Source organism: Euprymna scolopes, chromosome 22 (assembly GCF_053919585.1).
Source record: "Euprymna scolopes isolate OS-2025 chromosome 22, ASM5391958v1, whole genome shotgun sequence".
Lineage (NCBI taxonomy): Eukaryota > Metazoa > Mollusca > Cephalopoda > Sepiida > Sepiolidae > Euprymna > Euprymna scolopes.
In genome coordinates, this window is record NC_136503.1 from 77,685,201 (window position 1) to 77,711,595 (window position 26,395).

The 26,395-nt window shown below is 36.5% G+C and overlaps 1 protein-coding gene across 3 annotated transcripts in view; it reads left to right on the forward strand.

The window, feature by feature from the left end:
- Positions 1-26,395, forward strand: part of LOC145243473 (uncharacterized) — a 397,788-nt gene that overhangs the window by 258,510 nt on the left and 112,883 nt on the right. For all 3 annotated transcript variants that reach the window (XM_080106409.1, XM_080106411.1, XM_080106410.1), the window contains exon 2: positions 19,222-19,490. In XM_080106409.1, the coding sequence (XP_079962535.1) occupies positions 19,222-19,490 (269 nt within the window). The remainder of the gene's footprint in view (positions 1-19,221; positions 19,491-26,395) is intronic.

Here is a 26,395-nt window from a genome sequence, read left to right on the forward strand (position 1 = left end):
AAATCCCTACATAGTACCCCAGTAGTTGTTGCCCCTGATAGTAGCCCCCTGCACCAAAGTAGCAATTTGCCTTGTTTGGGGTGAAAATGTAATATATATATATATATATATATATATATATATATATATATATATATATATATATATATATTATTTAATTTAATTATTATAGTAAAAAAATAATTATATATATACATATATATATACATATACATATATATGTATACATATACATATATATATATATACATATACATATATATATACATATATATATACATATATATATACATATATATATATATATATATATATATATATTATAATTGCATTGTGTTATACTTGTATACTTTCGTCAGTATAGTCAGATGGAAGTTCCTAATTGCATGATATTTTGGAGAAAATTACCTTTCGTCAGATATGGGTTCGACTTTTCTGAGAAAAAGGCTTCACTCAGACATGGTGCGTGTGTCTTTAGTTACTTCAACACGGTCCAACATCAGTGCTAAAATATATATACAAAAAACAAACAAAAACAAAGATGTCATCTCCATTACGGATAATTCTTTTTCAGACAATCCTTAACCTCAACTCTTCGCATAAGCCTGACGAACTCTCATGAGACTGAAACGCGGAATATTCTGTGTACCTTTTGGTATTTGACTTTTAATTGAAATATTCTAGTGTTCACGTCAATTAACAAAATAACTTCAAATTGAGGAGGCAAAAAGAAAGTCCGCATCACCAAATTCGCTTAAAAACAGCTTTAATTATCGCCCGTTAATCAGTTTAAAATATAAACCAACAGGCAACAAAACATCCCGAATCGTAATTGTTGTTGTTCAATGTTATACAACGTAACATTTAGTCTATATGCCACTACTTTATCTTAGTGATTTTCAGGAGGCCATTAACCTCCACCTTTCTGGTTTATCCATTCGAGAAATCGGCTACTGATTGAAATGTGATGAGAAAACAGTACGAAAGGCTGTGCAAAAGCACCAAAACACCGGCAGTGTTAATGATGTCCCTAAATCATCTTGTATTAGAGTTGTTTCTAACAGGGAAGACAATGCTATCAAGATCCGCAGCCCAAGAAACAAATTTGAAACGGCGCCCCAAATTCAACAACAGTGCAATCCTGTTAAAAAGTACCATGTTTCTATTGTCAAGAACAGATTAAAGGAATTTAATTTGCGAGGATATGTTGCAAGATGCTAACCAATGATTTCTGTAAAGAACAGAAAGCGCTGTCTGTATTCGTCAGATGCCATGAAGATCATGACTCTTCATATAGGTCAAAAGTGCTTTTTAGCGACGAAACCAAGGTCAATAGGCTAGCTAGTGATGGTAGGCAGTACGTCCGTCAGAGGAGAGATGAAGAATTTAATCCTAGGTGCTCAGTTTTAACGCTGCAAGGTGGTGGAGGTTCAGTTTTGGTGTAGGTCATTATTAGTACCAATGGTCCAGGGCCTATAGTTCGCTTGCAGGGTCGAATTAATTCGACCAAGTACATTAATATGGTGACTGGACATTTTCTACCCTATTTTTGTCGAAAATTGGATGATAATCCCATCTTCATGCCGGATAATGCTCCCATTCACACAGTTGACAATGTAAAGAGATCCTGAAAAAGCATGATATTCTGTGTTTGGATTGGCACAAACTCCAGACATCAATCCTATCGCAAACGTATGGCATTACATCAAGCAACAGCTACGCAATGATAAAATTTCAAATTTGGAAGAACTTTGGACAAAAAATTAAAAAAATGTGGGATGCTCTTTCCTCCAAATATTGCTGCAATCTAATTCAAGTAATTCACAAAAGATTGCAGGCTGTCAGATTGCAGAAGGTTTATGCAACTAAATCTTAACTAGTTCATTGTGTTCCTGTTGTATTTATGTTGCGTTAATGTCCTAAAGTTTCATTTAAATAACAATTTTCCATTGTGCGGACTTTCTTTTTGCCTCCTCAATTTGAAGTTATTTTTTTAAATTGACGTGAACGCTAGAATATTTCAATTAAAAGTCAAATATGAACAGGTAAAATTATAGAAGATTAAAGGCAATCAAATGAGGTATAGTTTGTTTAAACAGTTACATTAAATTTAGCTTAAATTTAATGTAACTGCGGACTTTCTTTTTGCCGCATGTGTATGCATTATTGTATCATTACTACCAGTCGGGGAATAAAAGAAAAATTAAAATATCCGATTTTGGCACTGGGAAAAAGGCACAAATCTTCCGATGACGTTACCGATTCTGATACCATCAAAAGTTCCGATTTTTCTGTTTCCCGATTTCGATTAATTGTCCCAATACTACTAACACAATGGCAGGATCGTAATAAAGGCCGCCCAGAACGTAGTAAAATTGCGATGTAAATAGATGGTATTCTCTCCTTAACAATTACAAGACGTCTCTCCAACAACCAATATCCATGAAAAGTAACACCCTACTACTGAAACAAATACATTGAGGATATTGCAAAAGCTGCTGCAAAGAAGGTGGATTCCCTTTATCGTGCTAGAAGATTACTCACGCCTGAGAGTAACCTGTACCTCTACAAAGCCACCACTCACCTATGCTTTGGAGCATTGTTTCCCCATCTTGTAGGTGCATCTACCACTAGTTTCTCTCTCTCTTGGATAGGCTCCAAAAAAAGTCTTCAATTAAGCTCCAACTCCTTGTGCCCTCTCGACGGTCATATCCCTGATACCCCGCTTAGTAGCAAAATCACACCCCTTTACTCTTTAGGTCCTTAAATGCCAGAAAGCTTTCTACTCTAATAGTTTCTTCCGTCGAACAGCTAAACTTTGGAATCCCCTTCCTGCTACCTGCTTTCCTGGCTGTACTGATATGCAGAAGTTTAAATGAAACGTAAACCAACATCTAGTTAATCTTTCCCAGGCATGGTCACAAATAGTAGCCCTCTAACATCCAAGTGGCGATATGCCTTGTTAGGAGTGAACACAAGTATATATATATATATATATATATATATATATATATATATATATATAGTAAGTTATACAATATATATGGTAATGTGTGTGTGCGCGCGCGTGCGTGTGCGCAGTAAGTTCCTGTATTTTCTTTAAATAGTTTTCTATGGATGTTTTAAATGTGTTCTCTGACATTTTCCCGCCATTGAAGGAAGTAGAAAAAAGATGGCGTCGATGATGATAAATTGGTTTTAATGGCGTCGAATGAAAGCAAATCAATCGATAAACGCTTTTAGCTGCTTTTAGCTGATCATATTCTTTCCGACAAGTATCATCAACTTCCGCTGTGGAATGACGAGGAAGAAATCTCTCTTTGTGCACCGTTTTTCTTAGAGATTTTGATATTAGAAGAACGTTTAATTCCATATATATTCATCAGATGCGTCCCCGTATTTCTCTCAGCTACTTTGTTCGTCGCTTTGGCCGGTGTGTATCGCTGCGGTATATAATAGCGTTCTGATATTCATGAAGGACTCCGTCACTAACAAAATAGGAACTAATTTGCACTAACGGAATTTAATTAAAACAAGGAAGATAATTCAGTGTATTGTATTGAATAGAAAAACTTCGAAGTGAGTATTTTAAGAAACATTTAAAAGAAAAATCCACACATATTGAAATAGCAATTTATTTAAATAGCGAACATAAAAATAAAAAAAAGACATAACAAAACATACATATTGGGTGTTCACAAATTATAATTATTTGGTCAAGTTTATTTATTGCAGTCATCTCCTCTATATTCTAAGAACTCTTTAAAATTTACAAATACGATAAAACTGCATTATTCGATAACATCTATTTTTACGTATAATTATTTTTCTAGTTTAATAAAATTGTGAATTAAAAGTGGATTTCTAACAATAATTAACACAATGCATTTAATCAAATGTAAAATGTCGAATTTGGTAACAGTTGCAAAAATTATGAAAAATAATCGAGTAAAAAATAATTTCAAGTAAAAAATAAAATTAATCTAGAAGTGTAAGCAATGTTTAGTTTCAGAACAGTTTCCGATGGTTCGTTGTTCTACACAATTTCTGGAGGTGACTGGTTTGCAGTAGACAGAACAGTTTCCGATGGTTAGTTGTTCTACAAAAGTCTTGGAGGTGACTGGTTCGCAGTAGACAGTTCTCGAGTTTGAATCCACAGAGCAAAAGATTCTTCTCGTGTTGACACGAAGAAAACATGCGAAATTGCTACAAAAAAGGTTTAATATTTATGGAGCGATTCTGGTTTCTGATTGGTTGGTAACGGAACGTGAATTAATTCGATTCGTCAGTTCCTAGCAGTATCGTTAATAAATAGAATCTCCTGATTGTGCGAAATCATACCCCACCATTCATCTTTGATGATGGGATGTGTCTCCTAGCTTCTTCGGCTTCAGAGAGACAGGGTAGTAGTACTCGTCAAGGATCCGTTCTTGACACTCAGCCCGACAGGTGGGGGCCGGGAACCGACCCAGCACCTGTTGGACTGAGGTACACCCCCTGGGTACTACCTAGGAGGTCCACCCTCCCAGGCATTGCCACTGAGCTTTCTGGTGGGGCAAGTTAATTGCTTGTCGCCTAAGGTGCCCCGACCAGGGAATACCGACAGGGGTGCCCGGCCAATTTTTGATGAGGCAAGAGTGTCCCTCCTTTAGGGGAGCTTGCCTATTTCCACCTTCCGGCCTTGTGCCACATTTTAGTGTGGTGGACACGAAATAAATAGCTACCCCACTATTCATCTTTGATGATGGGATGTGTCTCCTAGCGGCTTCGGCTGCAGGGATACAGGGTAGAGTACTCGTCAAGGATCCGTTCTTGACACGCTGCGCGACAGGTGAGTGGCCGGGAACCGGCCCAGCACCTGTCGGACTGAGGTACGCCGCCTGGGTAATACCTAGGAGATCCACCCTCCCAGACCTTGCCACTAGGCTTTCCAGTGGAGTAAGTTTATAGCTTACTGCTTGAGGGTCCCCTACCTGGGAATACCGACGGGGTTACTTAGGCAATTTTTACAATTGCAGGAGTGCCCCTCCTTTAGGAGAGCCTTCTGGTTTCCCACTTTCTGGCCTTGTGCCACATTTTGGTGAGGTGGGCAGCAAATAAATATCTACCGCATCATTCATTTTGGATGATGGGATGTGTCTCCTAGCGGCTTCGGCTGCAGGGAGACAGAGTAGAGTACTCGTCAAGGATCCGTTCTTGACACTGGAACCGGCCCAGCACTTGTCCGGCTGACGTACACTGCTTGGGTACTACCTTGCAGGTCCACCCTCCTAGGCCTTGCCGCCGGGCTTTCCAGTAGGGAAAGTTAATTGCTTGTCACCTGAGGCTCCCCTACCAGAGAATGCCAAGTGGGTGGCATGGCAAATTTTGTTGAGGCGAGAGTGCCACTTCTTTAGGGGAGCTTGCCTGTTCTCCACCTTCCGGCCTTGTGCCACATTTTGCTGTGGTGGACAGCAAATAAATAGATACTCCATTATGAAATTCTCATCATGGGATGTATCTCCTAGCGGCTTCGGCTGCAGGGAGTCAGGGTAGAGTACTCATCAAGACTCTGTTCTTGACACTCAGCCCGACAGGTGAGGAGCCGGGAACTGCCCCAGCACCTGTCGGACTGACGTACACCGCTAGGGTACTTCCTAGGAGGGCCACCCTATCAGGTCTTGCCACCGGGATTTCCGGTGGGGCAAGTTTATTTCTTGTCGCCTGAGGCGCATCTACCGGGAAATGCCGACGGGGTGCCCAGGCAATTTTTGTTGAGGAAAATGTGTCCTTCTTTAGGGGAGCTCCCGATTTCTCCACCTTCCGGCCTTGTGTCACATTTTGCTGCGGTGGACAGCAAATAAATAACTACTCCATTATGAATGAAAAGCGGGGGAGGGTAGAGCAGTAGTTCTAGATATATCTAATGCTTTTGACAGAGTATGGCTTGCGCGTCTTCTCAAGAAAATCAGATTATACGGTATCACTTGATGAATACATAACATAATTAAATCCTTCTTAGATAAGAGAAAAATCCAGGTTGTTCTTGACGGTCGTACGTCTTAACAATATGATATAATTGCGAGAGTGCCGCAGCGGTCTATTCTTGGACCTCTGTTATTCATAAATGACCTCCCTGACAAAATTGTCTGTGAGATGGCTATGTATGCTGACGACACCACGCTCTATAACAGACACGACAGGAAAACAAATGAACACATATCTAAAGAAATGGCAGAAACACTAGGGGATGACCTCCGATCCGTAGTGGAATAGGGACAAAAATGGATGGTTACATTCAATGCTGCCAAGACTAAACTGGTTTCCTTCAATAATTACAAGAAACCTTCCCTTCCACCAATAACAATGGCAAAGGAGTCTTTATCTGAAAGTACATCTTTTAAACTCCTCGGCCTAACGTTCACAGGAAGCATGAGTTGGAACAATTACATTGTGAACATTGCCAGGACCGCTGTGAAGAAGGTGGGTTCTCTCTACCGTGCTAGAAAGCTATTGATGCCCGAAAGTATCCTATACCTCTATAAGGCCACCATTCGCCCAGGTATGGAGTATTGTTGTCATACTTGGGCTGGTGCATCTGCTACTAGTCTCTCGCTCCTAGCCAAGGTCCAAAAGAGAGTCTCCAACCTGATAGGTCCTGAACTGTCATCTAAAGTCCAGTCCCTGTCCCATCGATGAAATGCTGCATCCCTCTACATGTTCTACAAGTACTTTAACGGTGAATGTTCTGACGAACTGCAAGCACTTTTTCCCCTCGACGTAAATACCCGCGACAAACCCGACAAGCAGCAAAATCCCTCCTCTTCAAGGTTAAGATCCCTAGATGTAAGGGAGCCTTCTACTCCAATAGTTTCTTCCTCAGAACCGCTAGACTTTGGAATTCCCTTCCGGATCCCTGCTTCCCCAACTGTATTGATCTGAAGACGTTCAAGTGTAACGTGAACCGATATCTTGCTGCCCAACTCCCTACACAGTACCCCTGATGCTTATGTACCTGATAGTAGCCCGCTACAACAAAGTGGCAATGTACCTTGTTTGGGGTGAAAATACAATCTAAAAAGAAATGAAATACTGAAACATCACCCTAGTTTTTATAATGGGGAAGTCCCTTTGGTTCATTCTGCTAAAAAATAAATACATTTTTTTATATTCAATTATACATAACAAAATTAGAAAGCATTTGGATCTTAAAATTTTAGCATCTAAAATTGAATATAAAAATATATTTATTTTTGAGCAGAATGAACTAAAGGGACGTCCCTATTATAAAACATAGGGGGGAGGGGTTGCAATATTTCATAATGGGGTATGATCCCGCACAGTCGGGAGATTCTGTTTTCAGGTTGTGTTTGAAGTACTTTGTGTAGCTTTTGAATTCGTAGATATCCTTAATATTTCACTTGCCGCAATTCGAATTTTGATTCAGATCCATTTAAATAAAGACACGCGCTGGGTCTATGAAAAAATATTCAAAGTCGAATCCTCCAACAGTTTTGAAGCAAAACGCTTTAACTTTATTCTTGTTGCGGGTTTCGTGAATATATCAGCGATATTTTGTTCTGATGATATGTAATTCAAAATAATGGATTCCTTTTTCACCTCGTTCTTTTAGGAAATGGTATTTTATACCTATATGCTTAGATTCTGGTTGATTATTGTGTTCTGTGCTAAGACTATATTGGCTTGATTATCACAATTAATTGCTACGGGCCTTTTAGTTAATGCTGGTTCTAAAATAGTCTTTAGGATATTTTTTAAGGTAGAGTGTGTGTGATCACGATAAATTCTGCTTCACACGTAGAGAGAGATACAATCTGTTACTTTTTAGATTTCCATGAAATAATAGGCACATTTCTGATAGCCTGAAACAATATCCAGATATACTTTTTCGATCTTCATCGTTTCCCCAATCTGAATCTGAAAATCCTTCTAATTTTAGGGGATTTTTTTAAATTTTATAAATACTAATTTCTGTTCTTTAGATCCTTTTAAATAATGAAGGACTTGTTTAGCTCTGTTTAAATCCTTCATTGTCAGTTTTGATAATTTTTGTGTCAGATTTGTTACTGTATAGCATGTATCGTCTCGTCGCAGTCATTAAATATACAAGAATTCCTATGATTTTTAGGTATAATTTATCGTCTATTATTTCAGATTCTGTGTGTATATTTTTATTTATATCATTTCAACCGGTGTAGAGCATTTCTAGCACTCTCCCATTCCAAATTTTAATAGTATTTTGTCAATGTATCTCGATTGAGGCATCGTAACAAGTCTTTTCCTTTGAGTAAATTCTATTCCAACAAACCAGGATATTTTGCCAAGATCGGCCATTTTGAATCTTTTACTTAATTTCTTCTTAACATCGGTCAACATTATGTCACAATTCGATGCAATTAAAATATCATCGACGCATGAAACCGAAATCAGTAGTTTATTGTCTTTGTGTTGGGTATATAAACAGGGATCTGCTTGGCATTGTCTAAATTGTTGTTTAATGATATAATCATGAAATACTGTATTCCAACACTGGTCACTCTGTTTTAGACCGTATAATGACTTGTTAAGTCGCCACACGCTATTTTTATTTTTCGTTATAAATCCCTCTGGAGGAGTAATATAAATTTCACTCTTTATTGGGGAATTCAAATAAGCATTTTTACGTTCATTTGATGGAGGTTTAGGTCATATTGCGATGCGATTTGCAATAAAATTCTGATTCTCGTTAGGTTTATGGACGGTGAGAACGTAGAAAAATATTCTCTACCGTAAATCTGAGAGTATCCTTTAGCAACAAATCTAGCTTTGTACTGTTCAGCACCTGGTGCCGTAGTCTTTTTTGTAAAGAACCATCTTGTAGAAATAAAATGTTTATCTTTTGGGAGAGGTACGACCGTATAAGTATTATTTTCGGTCAGAACATCTATTTCATTTTCCATGTCTATTTTTCATTCATAACAATCTTCTGAATCAATTGCTTTGTTAAAGCTTGTTGACGTATTTTCCATGGAATAGCAATAGCCGATTTGATAATCTTTCATATTGGCGACCACAAAAGAATCGGACAGCCTTCTAATGGAAGCAGCGGGCCCATCACCTCTAGAAGTGTAAGCCATGCTTAGTTTCAGAACAGTCACCGATGGTTAGTTGTTCTACACAAGTCCTGGAGGTGACTGGTTCGCAGTAAAGAGTTCTCGAGTTGGAATCCACAGAGCAAAAGATTCTTCCCGTTTTGACACGAAGAAAACATGCGAAATTGCTACAGAAAGAGTTAATATTTATGGGGCAATTCTGGTTTCTGATTGGTTGGTAACGGAACGTGAATTAATTCGATTCGTCAATTCCTAGCAGCATCGTTTATAAATAGAATCTCCCGACAATGCGGGATCATACCCCATTATGAAACTCTCATGATGAGATGTGTCTCCTAGTGGCTTCAGCTGCTGGGAGACAGGGTAGTAGTACACGTCAAGGATCCGTTCTTGACACACAGCCTGACAGGTGAGATGTTAGGAACCGGTCCAGCACCTGTCGGACTGAGGTACACCGCTTGGGTATCACCCAGGAGGTTCACCCTCCCAGGCCTTGCCACCGTGCTTTCCAGTGGGGCAAGTTTATTGCTTGTCGCCTGTCAGAGAATGCCAACGGGGGTGCCCAGGCAAATTTTGTTGAGGCGAGAGTGACCTTTCTTTAGGGGAGCTCGCCTGTTCTGCACTTTCCGGCCTTGTGCCACATTTTGCTGCAGTGCACAGCGAATAAATAACTACCCCATTATGAAACTATCATGATGTGATGTGTCTCTTAGCGGCTTCGCCTGCAGGAAGACAGGGTAGTAGTATACGTCAAGAATCCGTTCTTGACACTCAGCCCGACATGTGAGGGGCCGGGAACCAGCCCAGCACCTGTTGGACTGAGGTACACCACCTGCGTAATACCCAGGTGATCCACCCTCCCAGGCCTTGCCTCCCAGCTTTCGGGTGAGGCAAGTTTATTGCTTGTCGCCTGAGGCGCATCTACCGGGAATGCCGACGGGGTTACTTTTTGCAATTGCAGGAGGGCCCCTCCTTTAGGGGAGCCTGCTTTAGATCCCACTTTCCCGGCCTTGTGACAAATATTGCTGATGTGGGCAGTAATTTAAATAACTACCCCATTATGAAATTCTCATGATGGGATATGTCTCCTAGCGACTTCAGCTGCAGGGAGACAGCGTAGAGTACTCATCAAGGATTCGTTCTTGGCACTCAGCCCAACAGGTGAGGGACCATGAACCAGCCCAGCACTTGTCGGACTGAGGTACACCGGTTGGGTATCACCTAGGAGGTCCACCCTCCCAGGCCTTGCCATCCGGCTTTCGGGTGGGGCGCCCCAACCGGGGAATGCCGACAGGGTTACCCAGGCAATTTTTGATGAGGGGAGAGAGCCCCTCCTTTAGGGGAGCCTGCCTATTCTCCACTTTCCGGCCTTGTGCCACATTTTGCTGGGGTGGACAGCAGATAAATATCTGCCCATTATGAAATATTACAGCAATTAAAATGCATGATTTTTTTCATTGAAATGTTTCTTAAAATGCCTCACAAATGTTTGTTGTATTCAAACGAATTTATCTTGATTGTTTCAGTTAAGTGGAAGTTATAACTTTAAAAAAGTAGCGGGTTGCGAATAGCTATATATTTTTTTTTTATAAAACTAGTTCTAATAGATATTCTAGTTTATCAGTTTTCGTGATTTTTTTTTATTTTCTAAACATTTCGACATCACACGCAAGTACGCACAAGTGTTTTTTTTTACTCAAAATGTATTATTTTAATCTTTTCAGATATCCTCTTATAATGCACGAGCGCTTAACTTTTTTAGCCACCCTAAACAATATATATTCCCACTGAAGCTTAAGGTTTACTACGATAGAGGCCAGATTTATAGGATGAAACCTGGATGAAGATTTGAGGAGAATTAAATTCATTCTCAGAACATTTAAATTCCTGCTTGTTGATGAGGAAGCCAGAAGCACGGAGGGAACTCCAAATGGAATCAATCCTAATGCAATAAGCTATCAGACAAGAAAACTTCGAGAATAAACTACAGTTGAGGAATGGGATCTTACTAGTGCTACTACCTATGTGTTTATATTTTTATTAGATTTCTACTATATAGTTTTGCTTCTAGGAGTTTCCTCGTTGTTCTGAGGTATTCATTTCCAATTTTCTCTTTTATTTCTGTTGCTCTGATGGTGTCTGCTTCCAGAACTCAAAAATGTTTTTCAGGTACCATGTTCAGTTAGTGGCCCCATCTCCTCTTGGTTGGGTAATCCCGCACCTTCTCCAGGTTTCCCTTTTCTTATAACTAACAGTGCGCACTTGTCCATACCGAATTTCATTTGTATATCCTGTTTATTATCGTCTCCAGTTCGGTTTTGGTCATTGAAAAAAACTTTTATATCGTCCATGTACATTAGCCGGTCCATTTTTTCATCTATATTAGTGAACTTGTATCCGACTTGCCACTTATTATATTGTTACGTAGCATCAAGGATCCTTTCTTTTAGTCAATCTATGCCGTGGCTATATTCTTGTTTCGACCTTTTACCCTCTTCATAATCTTTTGGTCTATATACAGTAGATCATGTGTTCTTTTTTTCCCCCTTTTTGGCACCCTTTATGTTCCTCGGGAAATAGTCTACGGTTAATTAAGGAGTGGTGAACTTATTCCCTCAGTTGTGCTGTAAATATTTTCCACGTCATTCTACCCCTGGTCATTATTATTTCATAGTTTGGTCATTATTATTTTATAGTTTGGTCATTATTATTTCATAGTTTGGTCATTATTATTTCATAGTTGTCTCAACTTTTAGAAATTGTTACTTGGATTTTTTTTTCACTTAGACATCTTGCAACCTGAAAAATTCAAGCTTTACCTTTATATTTTCACCATTTCTGCGTTTTTGCAGAATTGGAAAACGGAGTTGTCATGTCAAACTGTTTAACTCATTTATGGTGGCGTTTCGTTATGGTCCCACGCGTTTTAATTATAATAGGAATCACCTTGACTTTTTGAAGATGTATTTTACTTCGAAAATCTAAAAAAACATAACATCACCAATGCCATTTTGATTCGACACATTATATTGGTAAATGAATCAAGCGCGACCGTAGCCGAGATTGAACTCACCACACAAGTTTGTAGTATAATTCAAATCTTGTCGGTAGCTGAATACTTGATACTTCGCTAGGGCTATCAAGGGATTTTTTTTTATCGTGACGCCATCACTAGATGGGGTGCCTACCACGGCTTAAGAGAGTCCCATCTACCTTCGAGAGAAGGATAGACTGCGCCAGTTTATCAACCTTGCATTTTACCTCGCCGTACATACAACACTGACCGATTACAGAAAGGATGAAGTGTGCTATCAGAAGAGATGCTACACTTTGAAATTTCATTTGCACAAAATATTAAAATAGATTCATCTTAACACTTGAACAAATCAGGGCCAAGGCCATTTAAAAGTATTTAATAGTTGTCGTCAGTCACCTTTTGTTACCATGACTAGAAAATATCTATCCTACTCTTAACTAGAATGATCAACCACCATAATGCCACATTTACTCCAGAGGCTGTCCTACTTAACATTTTCCAAATCGTTCATTCTTCGTATTATTTGGATTCATCGGACTACTGTTCTCATATTGAGTGTGATTTTCAACAATGTTGCGGTCGATGTAATCTCCGATGTACCTTGTCGAACTCGGAAATGTTTCTGTCGAATTTGGACGGAATTTCGAGTGGAACCTTTATTTACTTCACGGGGGTAGCGTGTTCTTGTTCCATCAGCCATGACTGGATAGAGGTCCTAAGTAATTTGCAATTGTATTTTTCGGTCGCCTACTCTGAGGATTGAACCTTCAACCTTCAGGAGAATATTACTTTTTATAATTGATTTTTCCAAGTACTCTAACCACAGCGCCACTTTTTTCCTGGAAATATTTTTTTTTTTACAAAGGAGTCACCACTTATGAAGGCGCGGAGGCCACTCAAGGATAAGGGTTAATATGTGTATGCTAGTCAATGGGACACTATCATAGTAATCATTAGTAGTGGAAATTTGGTAAATTGGATTATTTAAGGGGATCGGGTTATCAAGAACTTGTTTACGTTAGACTTGAAGACCACCATCTTGTAGTCACCTGGAAAGCAGGAAAACGAAATAGAGTTTCACCAAATTATTGATAATGGTTTTAGCTAGATGAGTGTTTTAAGTGAAAGTTTATCAAGGGGAACCATGGATTGGAGCTCAGACGAGCACTTGCCATGAAAGGGACGATAGAGCAGAGACAGGCTCGCAACGTTTCTTCTGTGGGAAAGAGGTTGCAGGGCAAAGAAAAGGGCGTCTCCTACTAGGCCACAAAGTATATTTTTAAATCTGTCAAGGTAGGATAAGCTACTTCTAGCAGCTCCTGCCTAGATGTGGCAACAGTACTCCATCTTGTGACGTACTTAGCTTCTATACAGGTAGAGAATTGCATCAGCAGTGAGATATCTACTGGAGCGGTAGAATGATCTAACCATTTTTACGGGCGAGCTTGGCCACTAATTTGATGAACATGTTCTATTTCAGGTCAGGAATATTGATCAGACCAAAAAGCTTGTTTCATTGGCGAGAATCGTAGATTGGAAAAGGCCATAGAATAACGTTGGAAATATTTGTTTGCACAAAATATAAAAATACATAATGAATGAATTAGGCAAAAGGCCATTTAAAAATGTGGGGGAGGGGAATGGCCGTCGTTGGTTATCCTTAATCTCAAATACTTAAAATTGCCTCTCCTCTTCTTAACTAGAAATATTTCAGTCACCACAATACCACATCTGCAGGATCTGAATTGACCAGCTCGACCAGCTCCCTGTTGTTATGACAACGCCTTTCTTTCTGATCTTCTCGGAGCACCTTTGGGACAAACTTCGTGCAAATCTTCCGCATCTTCAGTTCCTTACAAATAATTGGTGTACAGTTCCAACACTGACATCAAACTGTGCACTTATTGTCTCCAGAGACACACAACGGTCCTTGTCCATGAAATTCTTTATTTGGCCAATCAACTCTGGTGTTCCGACTTCCTTACTTCTCCCACACCTTTAATCGCCCATCACAGACTCCCTGCTTTCCCTGAATCTCATATGCCACTCACAAACTGCCGATCCTGGATATGACCATAAACTATATCCAGTGGTGAAGCCCCAGCTTGCGGGCTTTGTGGAGTGTGGAGCCACCCTTTAATTGCCATTGCTCCCAGGTCCACTCTGACCCGAAGTGGTAGTACCTGTTAGGGTCCCAACTATGGGTTAAATAGAATACGACTTAAAAAAACAAATACACTATATTTAAAAATCGTTCTTCAAAATCACCAGATTCGGCATTTAATAACCTGAAAAGGGTTGATATGCCGTAAAACAAACACACAACCAAACCACAAACTGACGATTCATGCAAGATGGCACAAAAGCAGTCTGAAGTATTCCATATGTTTCTGTGGCATTTTTCCGAGTTTAAAATAGAGTTTTATTACATATCGTTCTTCTAAAGTGTCTTCACGTTCAGATTACATTTTTGAAATTCATCAGTTGGGACAATCAGGCTTTAGTAGGGCGTATTCCAACTCCTACTGCAGCAGACCATTTGAAGCTTAAATAAAAAAAAAAAAAAAATTGGTCAGACACCTCATAAGATATATAGCAATAAAATACTGAATTTCCAAGAGTCTATCACAATTTTAAATACGTGTACAAAAATGTCTGGAAACTTATCGAAGTCACCTCATATTTCAATTTCTTTGAACGGAGATAGAATAGATAAAGTGCAGTATTTAAACAGATACTACACTTTAATCGTAAATAAGAACAAAACAAGAATGATAAGTGGCGTACTTAGTCTGCTATAAATAATGTTTCTCTGTCTAAGTACATTTACACAATTTCAATTTTTTTTCATTTAATCCTACCGGAAATCGTCTGTTTTGACTTCCTTTTAATAAGGCCATTTAATGAAAGAAAACGTCAACCCCTACTTTTTTCTTTGCGTTTTACTTTTCATTTGTATTTTTTTTTTTTTGTTTTTTCCATGTTTTTGTTTGCTTCAATTATTTCTATAATAAGATCCCATTTCCTGTTCACATACCCGTAAAAAAATGCATTTTCGAAACCCTTGCAAAACATCTGCAGGAAAATACCCACGGGCTTATCAGGGTGGGGACGCGAACAGGAAACTCGCACGGAAAGGACCAGGCGTTTATCTATATTATGTTCTACTATGAGAAATTCTCCACACCGCCCCGTATTCTCTCTCTCTTCTCTCTCTCTCTCTCTCTCTCTCTCTCTCTCTCTCTCTCTCTATATATATATATATATATATATATATATATATATAATTTGACTATATTTAATTACTATCAATTAATCTCAAGCTGTAATATGATCCAATTAAACTAGTATCATATAAATTGTAAGCAGCATAAAACGATCGTCATTATATGGAATAATATATATATATATATATATATATATATATATATGACTACTTCATTTAATCACATAAATTAATATACGAAAGTATAATTTTATGTGTAAACTTTAAGTATTTACTTCAACAGTGCTCAATACGTAGGTAGAGCTAGGTAGTAACTTTAGGACACATATATTTTATAACTTATATATGTTTATATATATATGTTTATATATATACATATATATATACATATATATATATATACATACATACATACATATATATATATATATATATATATATATATATATATATATATATATACTTTTTCTTAAGATTATAAGAAAGTATAAACTTTCAAGGTATATATTCCATCAATTATATTTGGGATTGTAACACATATTAAGCTCAATGAAAGTGAACGTCCACCTTCAGAGCATGTATACCATTAGTAATCATTCTAAAATCCCAAAATAGGAGTAATTACATTAAGTGTTTGTAAAATAATGATTTTGGAGGTTTCACTTATCCCCATTTTCTTTTTTATTCCCCAAATTCAATGTTCACTCCATATATAATACTTTCTATCAGTTTTTAGTAATATCAATTCGTCTCTAAAGAGTTGCTAATGATGTGTTGCTATACAACTAACCACTTGTAAGACGTACCGTGGTGAAAATGTGCCTGCCTAAAAATTATAAGTGTGAAATTATTTCATCTTTGGGGTATTTGAATAAAAACTAATGGTGTGTATATATATATATATATATATATATATATATATATATATATATATATATATATATATTAGTGTTGGGACGATTTTCCAGAATCGGATTTTGGAATTGGAAAAATTGGAGCTTCTTGAAATATCGGAATCGGTATTGGAATCGGAAAAAAATTGAGCCTACTTCCGATGCCAAAACTGATTCCTTAAAGTATTTTTTTTTTAATTTGATTTTGGTTTAAGAAATATCTTTCACTCCTTGTAGTAATAATAAAATAATAATATTTATTGATTTAAATTTCCAGCAAGGTTAAAATCTCTAGACCACCCCTCACAAGTGTGTTTTTACGTCTGAGGAAGTAAAGGGATATTTAAGATGTGTTTTTAAATTAATCGGGACAAAATCACACTTTTATAGTTAAATATTTAGAGAGTTAAAAAGAATCGGAATCGGTAAAATATTGGAATTGTTCCCTCATTAATACACATATATATATATATATATAAAATATATTTTAGTCATCGACATACAGACCTGTTTCGTTGTATCACAACTCATCAGTGCCGCTAGACTAACACCTCTCCCAAGCCGAGGATCGAACCTAGAACCATCGTGATGACAGTCGGCAGTTCTACCCCTTGACTACGGAATCGGTGGCCGAAATTAACCTGTCCGAACGATTATTTAAATAAACATCCGTCCGCTACTCGTAGAGGGCTCAAACGTTTGTTTGTAAACAAATCGCGAGCTTCGCATTATTTCAGCTAAATTAAGTAGCGAGTAAGATAATTTACGAGAGTGCTCTACCAAAGAGGGGAGCTTTATAAAATATATTTTAGTCATCGACATACAGACCTGTTTCGTTGTATCACAACTCATCAGTGCCGCTAGACTAACACCTCTCCCAAGCCGAGGATCGAACCTAGAACCATCGTGATGACAGTCGGCAGTTCTACCCCTTGACTACGGAATCGGTGGCCGAAATTAACCTGTCCGAACGATTATTTAAATAAACATCCGTCCGCTACTCGTAGAGGGCTCAAACGTTTGTTTGTAAACAAATCGCGAGCTTCGCATTATTTCAGCTAAATTAAGTAGCGAGTAAGATAATTTACGAGATATATATATATATATATATATATATATATATATATATATATATATATATATATATATATATATACTAGCAAAAGTACCCGTCGTTGACTGGGTTCAAAAACAGCCTACAGAAAATGGACTGATTTCTGAAAGTATGATAGGCTATGAAAAGGAAGGGTTGTAAAGAGATAGCTTCGAATTTGGGGGTATCAAAACCAAAGCAAAATATGATGAAAATAAAAATAAAATAGATAAACCCTATAATTTATTATACCATCCATGTTCACACTGAAACACTTATCACAATATTCTGTGGATCTATATTAAAAACCTTTTTAAACTTTGTGACATATTTACATTCTATGGAAGTCAGGCGCGAACGAACACCCCATAATTTTATTATACCATATTTCTTCAAACTGAAATATAATTATCAAAGTATACTTACGCAGATAGATATAAAAAGTCTTTATTAAAGTTTGTGCCAATTTCCATTCTATGGAGGCCAGGCGAGAACGCAGAACCCACAATTTTATTATACCATATCTATTTAAGTTAAAACACACTTATCAAAGTATTCTTATGTACATCTATATCAAAAACACTTGTAAACGTTTTTTTTTTTAATTTTTAAATTTTTTATTTCATACTTTGTGGATCAGGCGCGAACGCAGTCCCCATAATTTTAATGAACCACTGTTCTGCCACATCAAACATACCCATTCCTGTGTCTCGATACATCTTCTATCATTATATGTAATCAGTTTTTTTAAATAGTCAACCATATAGGAGCCTATTCATGACCACACACACACACACACACTCACACAGACACATACAGACATTCAGCTTTATATTATAGATATAGATATATATACAAGTTAGAAAAGCATTTCATCCAAGGCATGAAAATTGTTAAACAAAATGTCTTTACTATAGGCTTTAAAAATAAAGGTACAAGATTCAATTTGAAATTTATTTATCTTCAAAGTGCACTTTTATAAATTTTAGAAAGTAAGGTATAAAAATTTAATTTAAATTGAATCAAAAAAAATAACTTGGATTTATTTTATGTAATGTACATTCTGTTGTACTTTTAAAAATATCATTGAAAATTTTATATCTATATCATTAATTGCTAGATGAAAGATAATGTTCCATTTTTAAAGCCTATATTAAAAACATTTTGTTTAACAATTTTTATGCCTTGGATGAAATGCTTTTCTAACTTGTATCCTATCTTTTTTAAGATTATATTTTAAAACTCTTCTTCTCTCTATTTTAGTTTGTGTTTCTCCTCACACCACAACTCATTTTTGCAACCCCCTCTTTGTATTATTTCAGGTCTCAATATTCTCTCTGCTTCAGTTTGTAGTTCTCCTCACACCACAACTCATTTTTGCAACCCCCTCTTTGTATTATTACAGGTCTGAATATTCTATCTGTTTCAGTTTGTATTTCTCCTCACACCACAACTCATAAACTCCCACTTTGTAATACAGGTGTGAATAATGAACTTTAAAATAACATTTTTAGATGAAATTTTTTAAAACTTCTTTCAGAATAGAAAATCTTCAAAATTTAATAAGAAACATATTTCATATAAGTTTCATTAACAAATATTCAGTAGATAACGAGAAAAATAGGGATGCAAATTTCAAAAGGACTGTATAACTGGTTACGGTCAATAGTAGTCCTCGCCAGGGAAAGTCTTTGTTATTGTTATTCTATTATTATTATTATTTAAAACATTTTGTGTCCTGCTCTTTCGCGCGAGGACTAATATGTGTATATATATATATATATATATATATATATATATATATATATATATATATATATATATATATATATATATATATATTAAGAAAATTATAACGTTTCTATTTTTTTTATTTTCAGAATGAGATCTTTGGCCCTTATTTTAGTTGCCGGATTTCTGGTGCATTGCGAGCCTATAAATGCGACGCCACTGGTCAGTGCTAGCCCTCAGGTTCCCGCCTTTGAACAGCTGACCGATCAAGGAGTGGTTCTGGCCTTATTTGATCTCCACAGAGATACCGACCAAAATGGCACCTGTAACAGCCTGGATCCAAGGGCCTTAATCGCGGCCCACGCAGCCATGTGGTCACACGAAACTCTTATAAAGACGTCAACCCAACCCTGCAGCGGTAAGTAGCGTATACTTTGTTTTACAACTAATTCAAATCTAACTTTAAACTCTCATTTATTTGTATTAATAAAACTAGCAGGACCAGTGTCCCGGCGGTGCCCAGGAGAAATATAAGCGTATGATTTAACAATGTGGGATACTCATACATCATACATCTCAGTAGGCAAAGCTATGATGATGTTATTAAATTGGAAAACGTTTTCATTTTGTTATGACAGCATTAATCACACCAAATTGGTAACGGCACGAATGAATGATTTGAAGCTTGTTGTCTTCAATATACGGCATAATCATGTTGACACACTGGTTCCCGCTGGATCACCAAAGTTAAGCAACATTAAAGCTAGTCAGTACTAAATGGGTAACCATTTGGGCTTCCAGGTGCTGTATGTGCTCTCCGCTTATCTCGGCGTTGTTTCCAGTCGTCCTGGACGTCTCCTTGCCACTGGACTCAAACAGTGCCGATTCAAAGAGAGGTGTGGTTGGTGATTGCGCACCCCTTGCCTCATGATTACATGCGCAGGTGTATTCTTTGTCTTTCGAGACTATACGGAGGCATGGATGTCTTCAATATGGATCTAATAAGGAAACTTTATCAAAGAAAAGTATTAAATAAAATTGTTGAATATACGAAAGTAAGAAGAAAAGTACATGAATTGCAGTTAAAAAGTTTATCGTTTACTAAAATGCTCGCCGTTCTGGAATAAACGAATGGTAGAAATTGTAGTAATATATCTCTTTATTATGTTTAAATGAATATGGACGAATGTTCATTACTTCGTTGGACATCCATAAATATCATCACCTAAAGAAACTGACGGACTACGTAAATGTATGGATAGCAGTAATTGTAATAATATTTCGTGTTATCATATTCAACTATATCTATAGAAGAATTATATTCATGTCCATTTGTTATTGTTAAAATATTTTGACGTATAATGGGAGTAGTTATTTAAATTGCTGCCCACATCAGCAATGTTTGGTACAAGGCCGAGAAAGTGGGGATCTAAGCAAGCTCCCTTAAAGGAGAGGCACTCTTGCAATTGCAAAAATTGCCTGAGTAACCCCGTCGGCATTTCCCGATCGGCCGCCTCAGGCGACAAGCGATAAACTTGCCCCACCCGAAAACCGGGCGGCAAGGCCTATAGAGGATGGACCTCCTGAGTGATACCCAGGCGATGTACCTTAGTCTGACAGGTGCTGGGCTGGGCTGGTTGCCGGTCCCTCACCTGTCTGGCTGAGTGTCAAGAACGGATCTTTGATGTATACTACTACCCTGTCTCCTTGCAGCCGAAGCTGCTAGGAGACACATCCCATCATAAGAGTATAAGGGGGGGGTATGACTCTAATGGTTTCAACGATCATTTTTATAACCACCGTTATAACAATCAACCAATCAGAAGCTTCAAAAGTTATAAAAAATGTCTAATTTTGGATTTAATCAATTCGCCGTCGGCGTTTGTCTCGAAACGACTCAAGATCGGGACTGCATTGATTCTTCGCCGCCATATTATTTACTAAGAATTACTCAACACTCAAAATCGTGACTGCATTGATTCTTTGCCGAATTGATTTACTGCCGCCATCTTTGTTCAACATAATGTCTCAACACTTAGCAGTTATCGTATGGGACATCTCTAGTTCTCACGTCGCAATACAGTTATATTATTGCTGTAGAATGTGGCGTAAAATTGCATCACCTATGTAAAAAATTTTCCGCGGTATTGACTGATTTTTAAGATCATATTTGAAGACGTAACGAACTTAAATCATAGCAACATTTTCCAAATTTACTGGCTTCGGCATTAAATCACCTAAAAAGAGTCGATATGTCGTAAAGTGAAGCAAGTAAACCAAACCAAACCAAAGTCCATGAATAAATATTTGAATATATAAAAAAAAAAAACTTGACGCTTAAAATCATTTTTATTTTTCAAATTACCGGAATCAACATAAAATAACTCGACAAAAGGTTAATATGGCGTGAAACAAAATCACTAAACAAACACTACGAATAGATGTTTGAAGCTACAAAGAAATAAAAGCATAAAACATTTTCTGAAATTACTAGATCTGACATTGAATAACCTGCAAAGGATCAAAACACCGTCAAACAAACGACCAAACCACACCAAACATCATAAATAAATATTCTAAGATATAAAGAACTTGAAGCATAAAAAAACTTGTTTCAAATTTACTAGATTCAGCATAAAATAAATAAAAAGGGTTGATATGCTGTAAAAGGAAACAACCAAATCAAACATATTCAGTAAATATTTGAAGATATAAAAAAAAACTTGAAGTATAAAACTTTTCCCCCAAGATTATTGGATTCGACATTAAATGACTCGAAAAAGGTTGAACAGACTAATTCTTTATATTCATTTTATAAACTTGCATAACGTTTTGTGTCTATTTTTTGTGTATTTTGTGCTTTTTGAAAATTGTTTTTTTAATGATATTTTTGGTAATCTTTAGAATCTGATTTAATTTTAAATGATGATGATGATGATGATGATGATGATGATCATGACGGCTAAGTAATCTACAAAAGCGTGAAAATAATCTGCTACAAAGCATGATCATTTCCTTTACGTCATATCCGGTAAAGTCTGTTCATGTACTAGAAGCAGAATTGATATGTTGCTGAATCATTAAGAACCTTTAACCATATATGGTTTAAAAAAAAACACACAACAAAAGAAAAACAATGATGGTAAGTTTAGTAAAAAAAAAAAGAAGTAAAACTAATTTTCTCTTTTTAAATAATTAAAAAAAAAATACAAAGAAATTGAAGAAGGCATGTTGATTAATTAGATTTTTTTTAACCAGGGGATTAATCGAACTTTAAATCGCATTAATATATCTGAGTGGATTAATTATGGTCGGGTTGGATTCTTTTCTTTCTTTCTTTTTTTTCTTATTTTCTTTCTTAATTTTTTTCTTTTATAACATTTTATTTTATAAGAAGTATGCGACTTCCTGAATGGTTCGTATAATATAAATTAACACATACGCATAATATAGTAACACATACGCATTCCTAATGAACCAAATGCAAAAGAGATCCAGATAATTGTGCAAAGGGACAACGAGGATACTAAAAAGAGCTCTCGGTTGGTTTCAATAAAAAGCAGGGCAATGTTGGCAGCTGGTCTGGCTGCCCCATACCAAGCGTTACAATCTTCAAAAGAAGAAAAAAAAATTTTAAGCCAAAATGGAAGGAAAAGGCATTTGTTAAGACAACTTTGAATTTCAGCCGTAACGCTACGAAAGAATATCGTTGCTTAATGCTGAATCGACAGACATACCTCGTTACTTGAACGTCACGCAGGTTGTATGAGAATAATAGATACATTCAAGTAGCATTTAAGCTGATAAATGAAGCCTTGATTCTGACTGTCCAATTTTTATGTCATTGTTGTGGCGTGTTATTGACAAGAAAGTAACGCTCATTACTGCCATCCAGCCAGCGCGGCCGTAGCGGAGATTGAACTCACTACACGAGTTTTTAGTGTGATTTAAAGCTGAATACTTGATGCTTCGCCAGGGCTATCAAGGGTATTTTTTTATCGTGACGCCATCTGCAGATGAGGTGCATATCACGGCTTAACAAAGTCCCATCAACCCTCGAGAGAAGGATAAACCGCGCCAGTTTCTCAACCTGGTATTTTACCTCGTTCATTGTTGCAATTTATTTAAAAAGATATTTAGTCACGCCCAGGCGAATACTAATCTGAAACAGGGGTTGTCTATCTTATAAGCAAACAAATAAAAATTAAAAACTAAGATTTTCGTAGCATCTTGACGGAAACCTGGTCAGCACACACACACACACACACACACACACACACACACACACACACACACACATGTATATCTATATATATAAAAATGTAAATGTTGGTTCGTTCTAAAATAATAAAACCCTATTTCTACGTTACCAATTTATTTGAAATTTTCAGACAACCCATCTTTAGAGTCGAGGTATGTTTTTATGTTATTGAAATAAATTTACCTCGCGAATTATTAAAATATTAAATAAAATAAATATATATATTTTTTTACCGTTACTGCGAATCTGTTCTGTTGTAAAACTTAACTTCCGGTTCGATTCATTTCACAGCCACGAATTGACGAAAGATTTCATTTTCTGTTAACTCGATAAGTAAAAAAAAAACTTACTCATGCAGAGAAATAATAATGTTATTATTTAAAAAGCCATTCTTAACATGGGGAAGGGGGTGTTTTGTACCTATTCTGTACTTTAACCTTACAATTGAATAAAAACATATCATAAAACTTTAATTAAACGTGGAAAACGATTTTAAAAAAATAGCGCGGATCACTCTCTGCATTTGCACACACACACACACACACACACACACACACACACACACACAAAAAAAAAATAATAATAATAATAATCCCATATTTTAAAAAATTAAATTCATTTATGTACTTACCAATTTTTTAAATTTTATTTATGTTAAGGCTTTTCACTCATGAAACATTACGTTTTAATCGTTTAGTTTATTTTCACGGCATTGTTTACATAAAAAAATTAATTGGCCCTCGGGACGAGATCAGAGTGTAGTATCTATTCTTCAGATGCTGCACTTCTATTTCTTGTTCTCTTTCGGTGGAGGAGAAATCCTTCACGACTGAGACAATTTTTATTTTTGTACCTTTTCTCCACGTTAAAAAACGACCCTGGTGTCTAACTCTGTCCCGTGGGGAGGCATAGTAAATAGGTACATAAAAAAATTTGTTTTAACTTTTTCTAAACTGTTTCATTTTTACGACATGCCTCAACGTATTATAAACACCCTAACCCCCCATGTTAAAAAAAACAAAAAAAAAACGCCCTTCCATAAACCTCGAAAGCCGTTCTTAACATGGGGAAGTTAGGGTGTTTATAATATGCTGGGGCGAGTCGTAAAATTAACGAAGTTGCTATCTATTATTTATTGCAAAAATTGCTTGAAATTTATTTATTTCACAAAAAAAATTACATTTTGGTACTCCTTGGGCGTTGAGTTCCATGGCGACCAGTAGAAAAAAATAATAGTCGCTCCCTTAGTCTCCCACCTCATCCCGCACGTAACATATTTTATTTACTGACGTTGCCGTAACTAAACGATTATTTGTCACATTTACAAACATTTATTTATTTATTTATTTATTTTGAAAAAAGTTTTACTTTTTATGAATATTAAAAGAAAAATGGGTACTCATGCAGAGAGTGATCCATGCTGAAATAATAACGGTATTATTTAAAAAGCCATTCTTAACATGGGGAGGGGAGGGTGTTTTGTACCTATTCTGTACTTTAACCTTGCAATTGATTTAAAAAAAAAACACGATTTAAAAAATAGCGCGGGTCACTCTCTGCATTAGCACCGAAAAATGTTACTAAACATTTATTAATAATTTCTCACTTTTACAAACATTTGATTTTAAATTTCTTTTTAAATGACGACTTTTATCGACTTTTTTTTTAAATATCCCCCCCCAATGGTGTTTATTCCGAAATCCGTTGTTAACATGGAGAGGTTGGGGGTGTTTATTCTGAAAGCCGTTCTTAACATTTGTGGAGGTGGACCTAATGTAAAAAAAAAAATAAATAAATAAATTTAAAAAAAAACTAAATAATTTACTGATAACTTCTCACTTTTACAAATATTTTTTTATTTACATGCGCGGATGAACAAATTGTTGAATAGTGCGAAAACAAAACATTTAGGTCCACCGCCACAATTTTCTTTTTTAAATGACGACTTTTATTGATAAATAAATTTACTTCTCCGCAACTTTTATTGATAAATAAATCTACTTCTCTGCCACGGGCACTGAACCCCTCCTTTTTTTTTTAATAGTATTCTCGGGTGGGTATGTTGACAACAAATATCAGTTAAATTTTGCAAATAGCCCCCCCCTTCAAAAGTGGTGTTTATTCCGGAAGCTGTTCTTAAGATGAGGAGGTTGGGTGGGGTGATTATAAGGTGGACCTAATCTAAAAAAAAAAAAAACAAGTTGTTTATGCGCACATAAGCAACTATTTTTTTATTAACTTTTTTTTTACTTTTTTTATTTAAAAATTAGTAAATTTCAATGAATAGAATAATAAATCATTTATCATTAATATGTGTTTTTGGTTTTGTGTTGAATAAAACTTTTTTTTTTCATTACAACAATAATGAACCAATCTTCCGGCATGCGTTTAAGGGTTACGAAATTATCAATAAATCGTTTAGTTACTAAGCCAACGTCAGTAAATAAAAAAATGTTACGTGCGCATGCATTAGCCTTGACTGGGGGGGGGGCTAAGGGAGCGACCATTAAATAATTATGCTGGTCGTCATGGAACTCAACGCCCAAGGAGTACATAAAGTGGCACTTATGCACTTATGTTACCGTGCTATTTTTTAAAATAGTATTTTCCTGTTAAATTCAAATTTTACAATATGTTTTTCTTTTATTAATTTGTTAAGTGAAAGTACAGATAACCCGGTCGGTTTCTAATGCGAGGAAAATCACCCCCCCCCCCCCAAAAAAAAGGGGTACTCTGGATAATAACAAAACATTAAAATTGCCTCAGTCTCGAAAGATTTCTTCTCTACTGAACGAGGAAAAAACGGTGAAGTGTAGTTCACCTTCTGTTTCTCTCCCCCTCTCTCAATATCTCTCTCTGTCCATCTCTCCCTTTCCCTCTCTCAATCTATATTTCTCTCTATATCACCCTCTCCATCTCTCTTTGAGCCCCTTTCTCTCTCTAACTCCCTCTATCTCTCTCCTTTCCTCTGTTTCATCCCTCTCTGTTTCTAACTCTCCCCCTCTCTCTGTTTATCTATCAATCCCTTATCTCTCTATCTCCTTCTCTTTCTCTATTTTCCT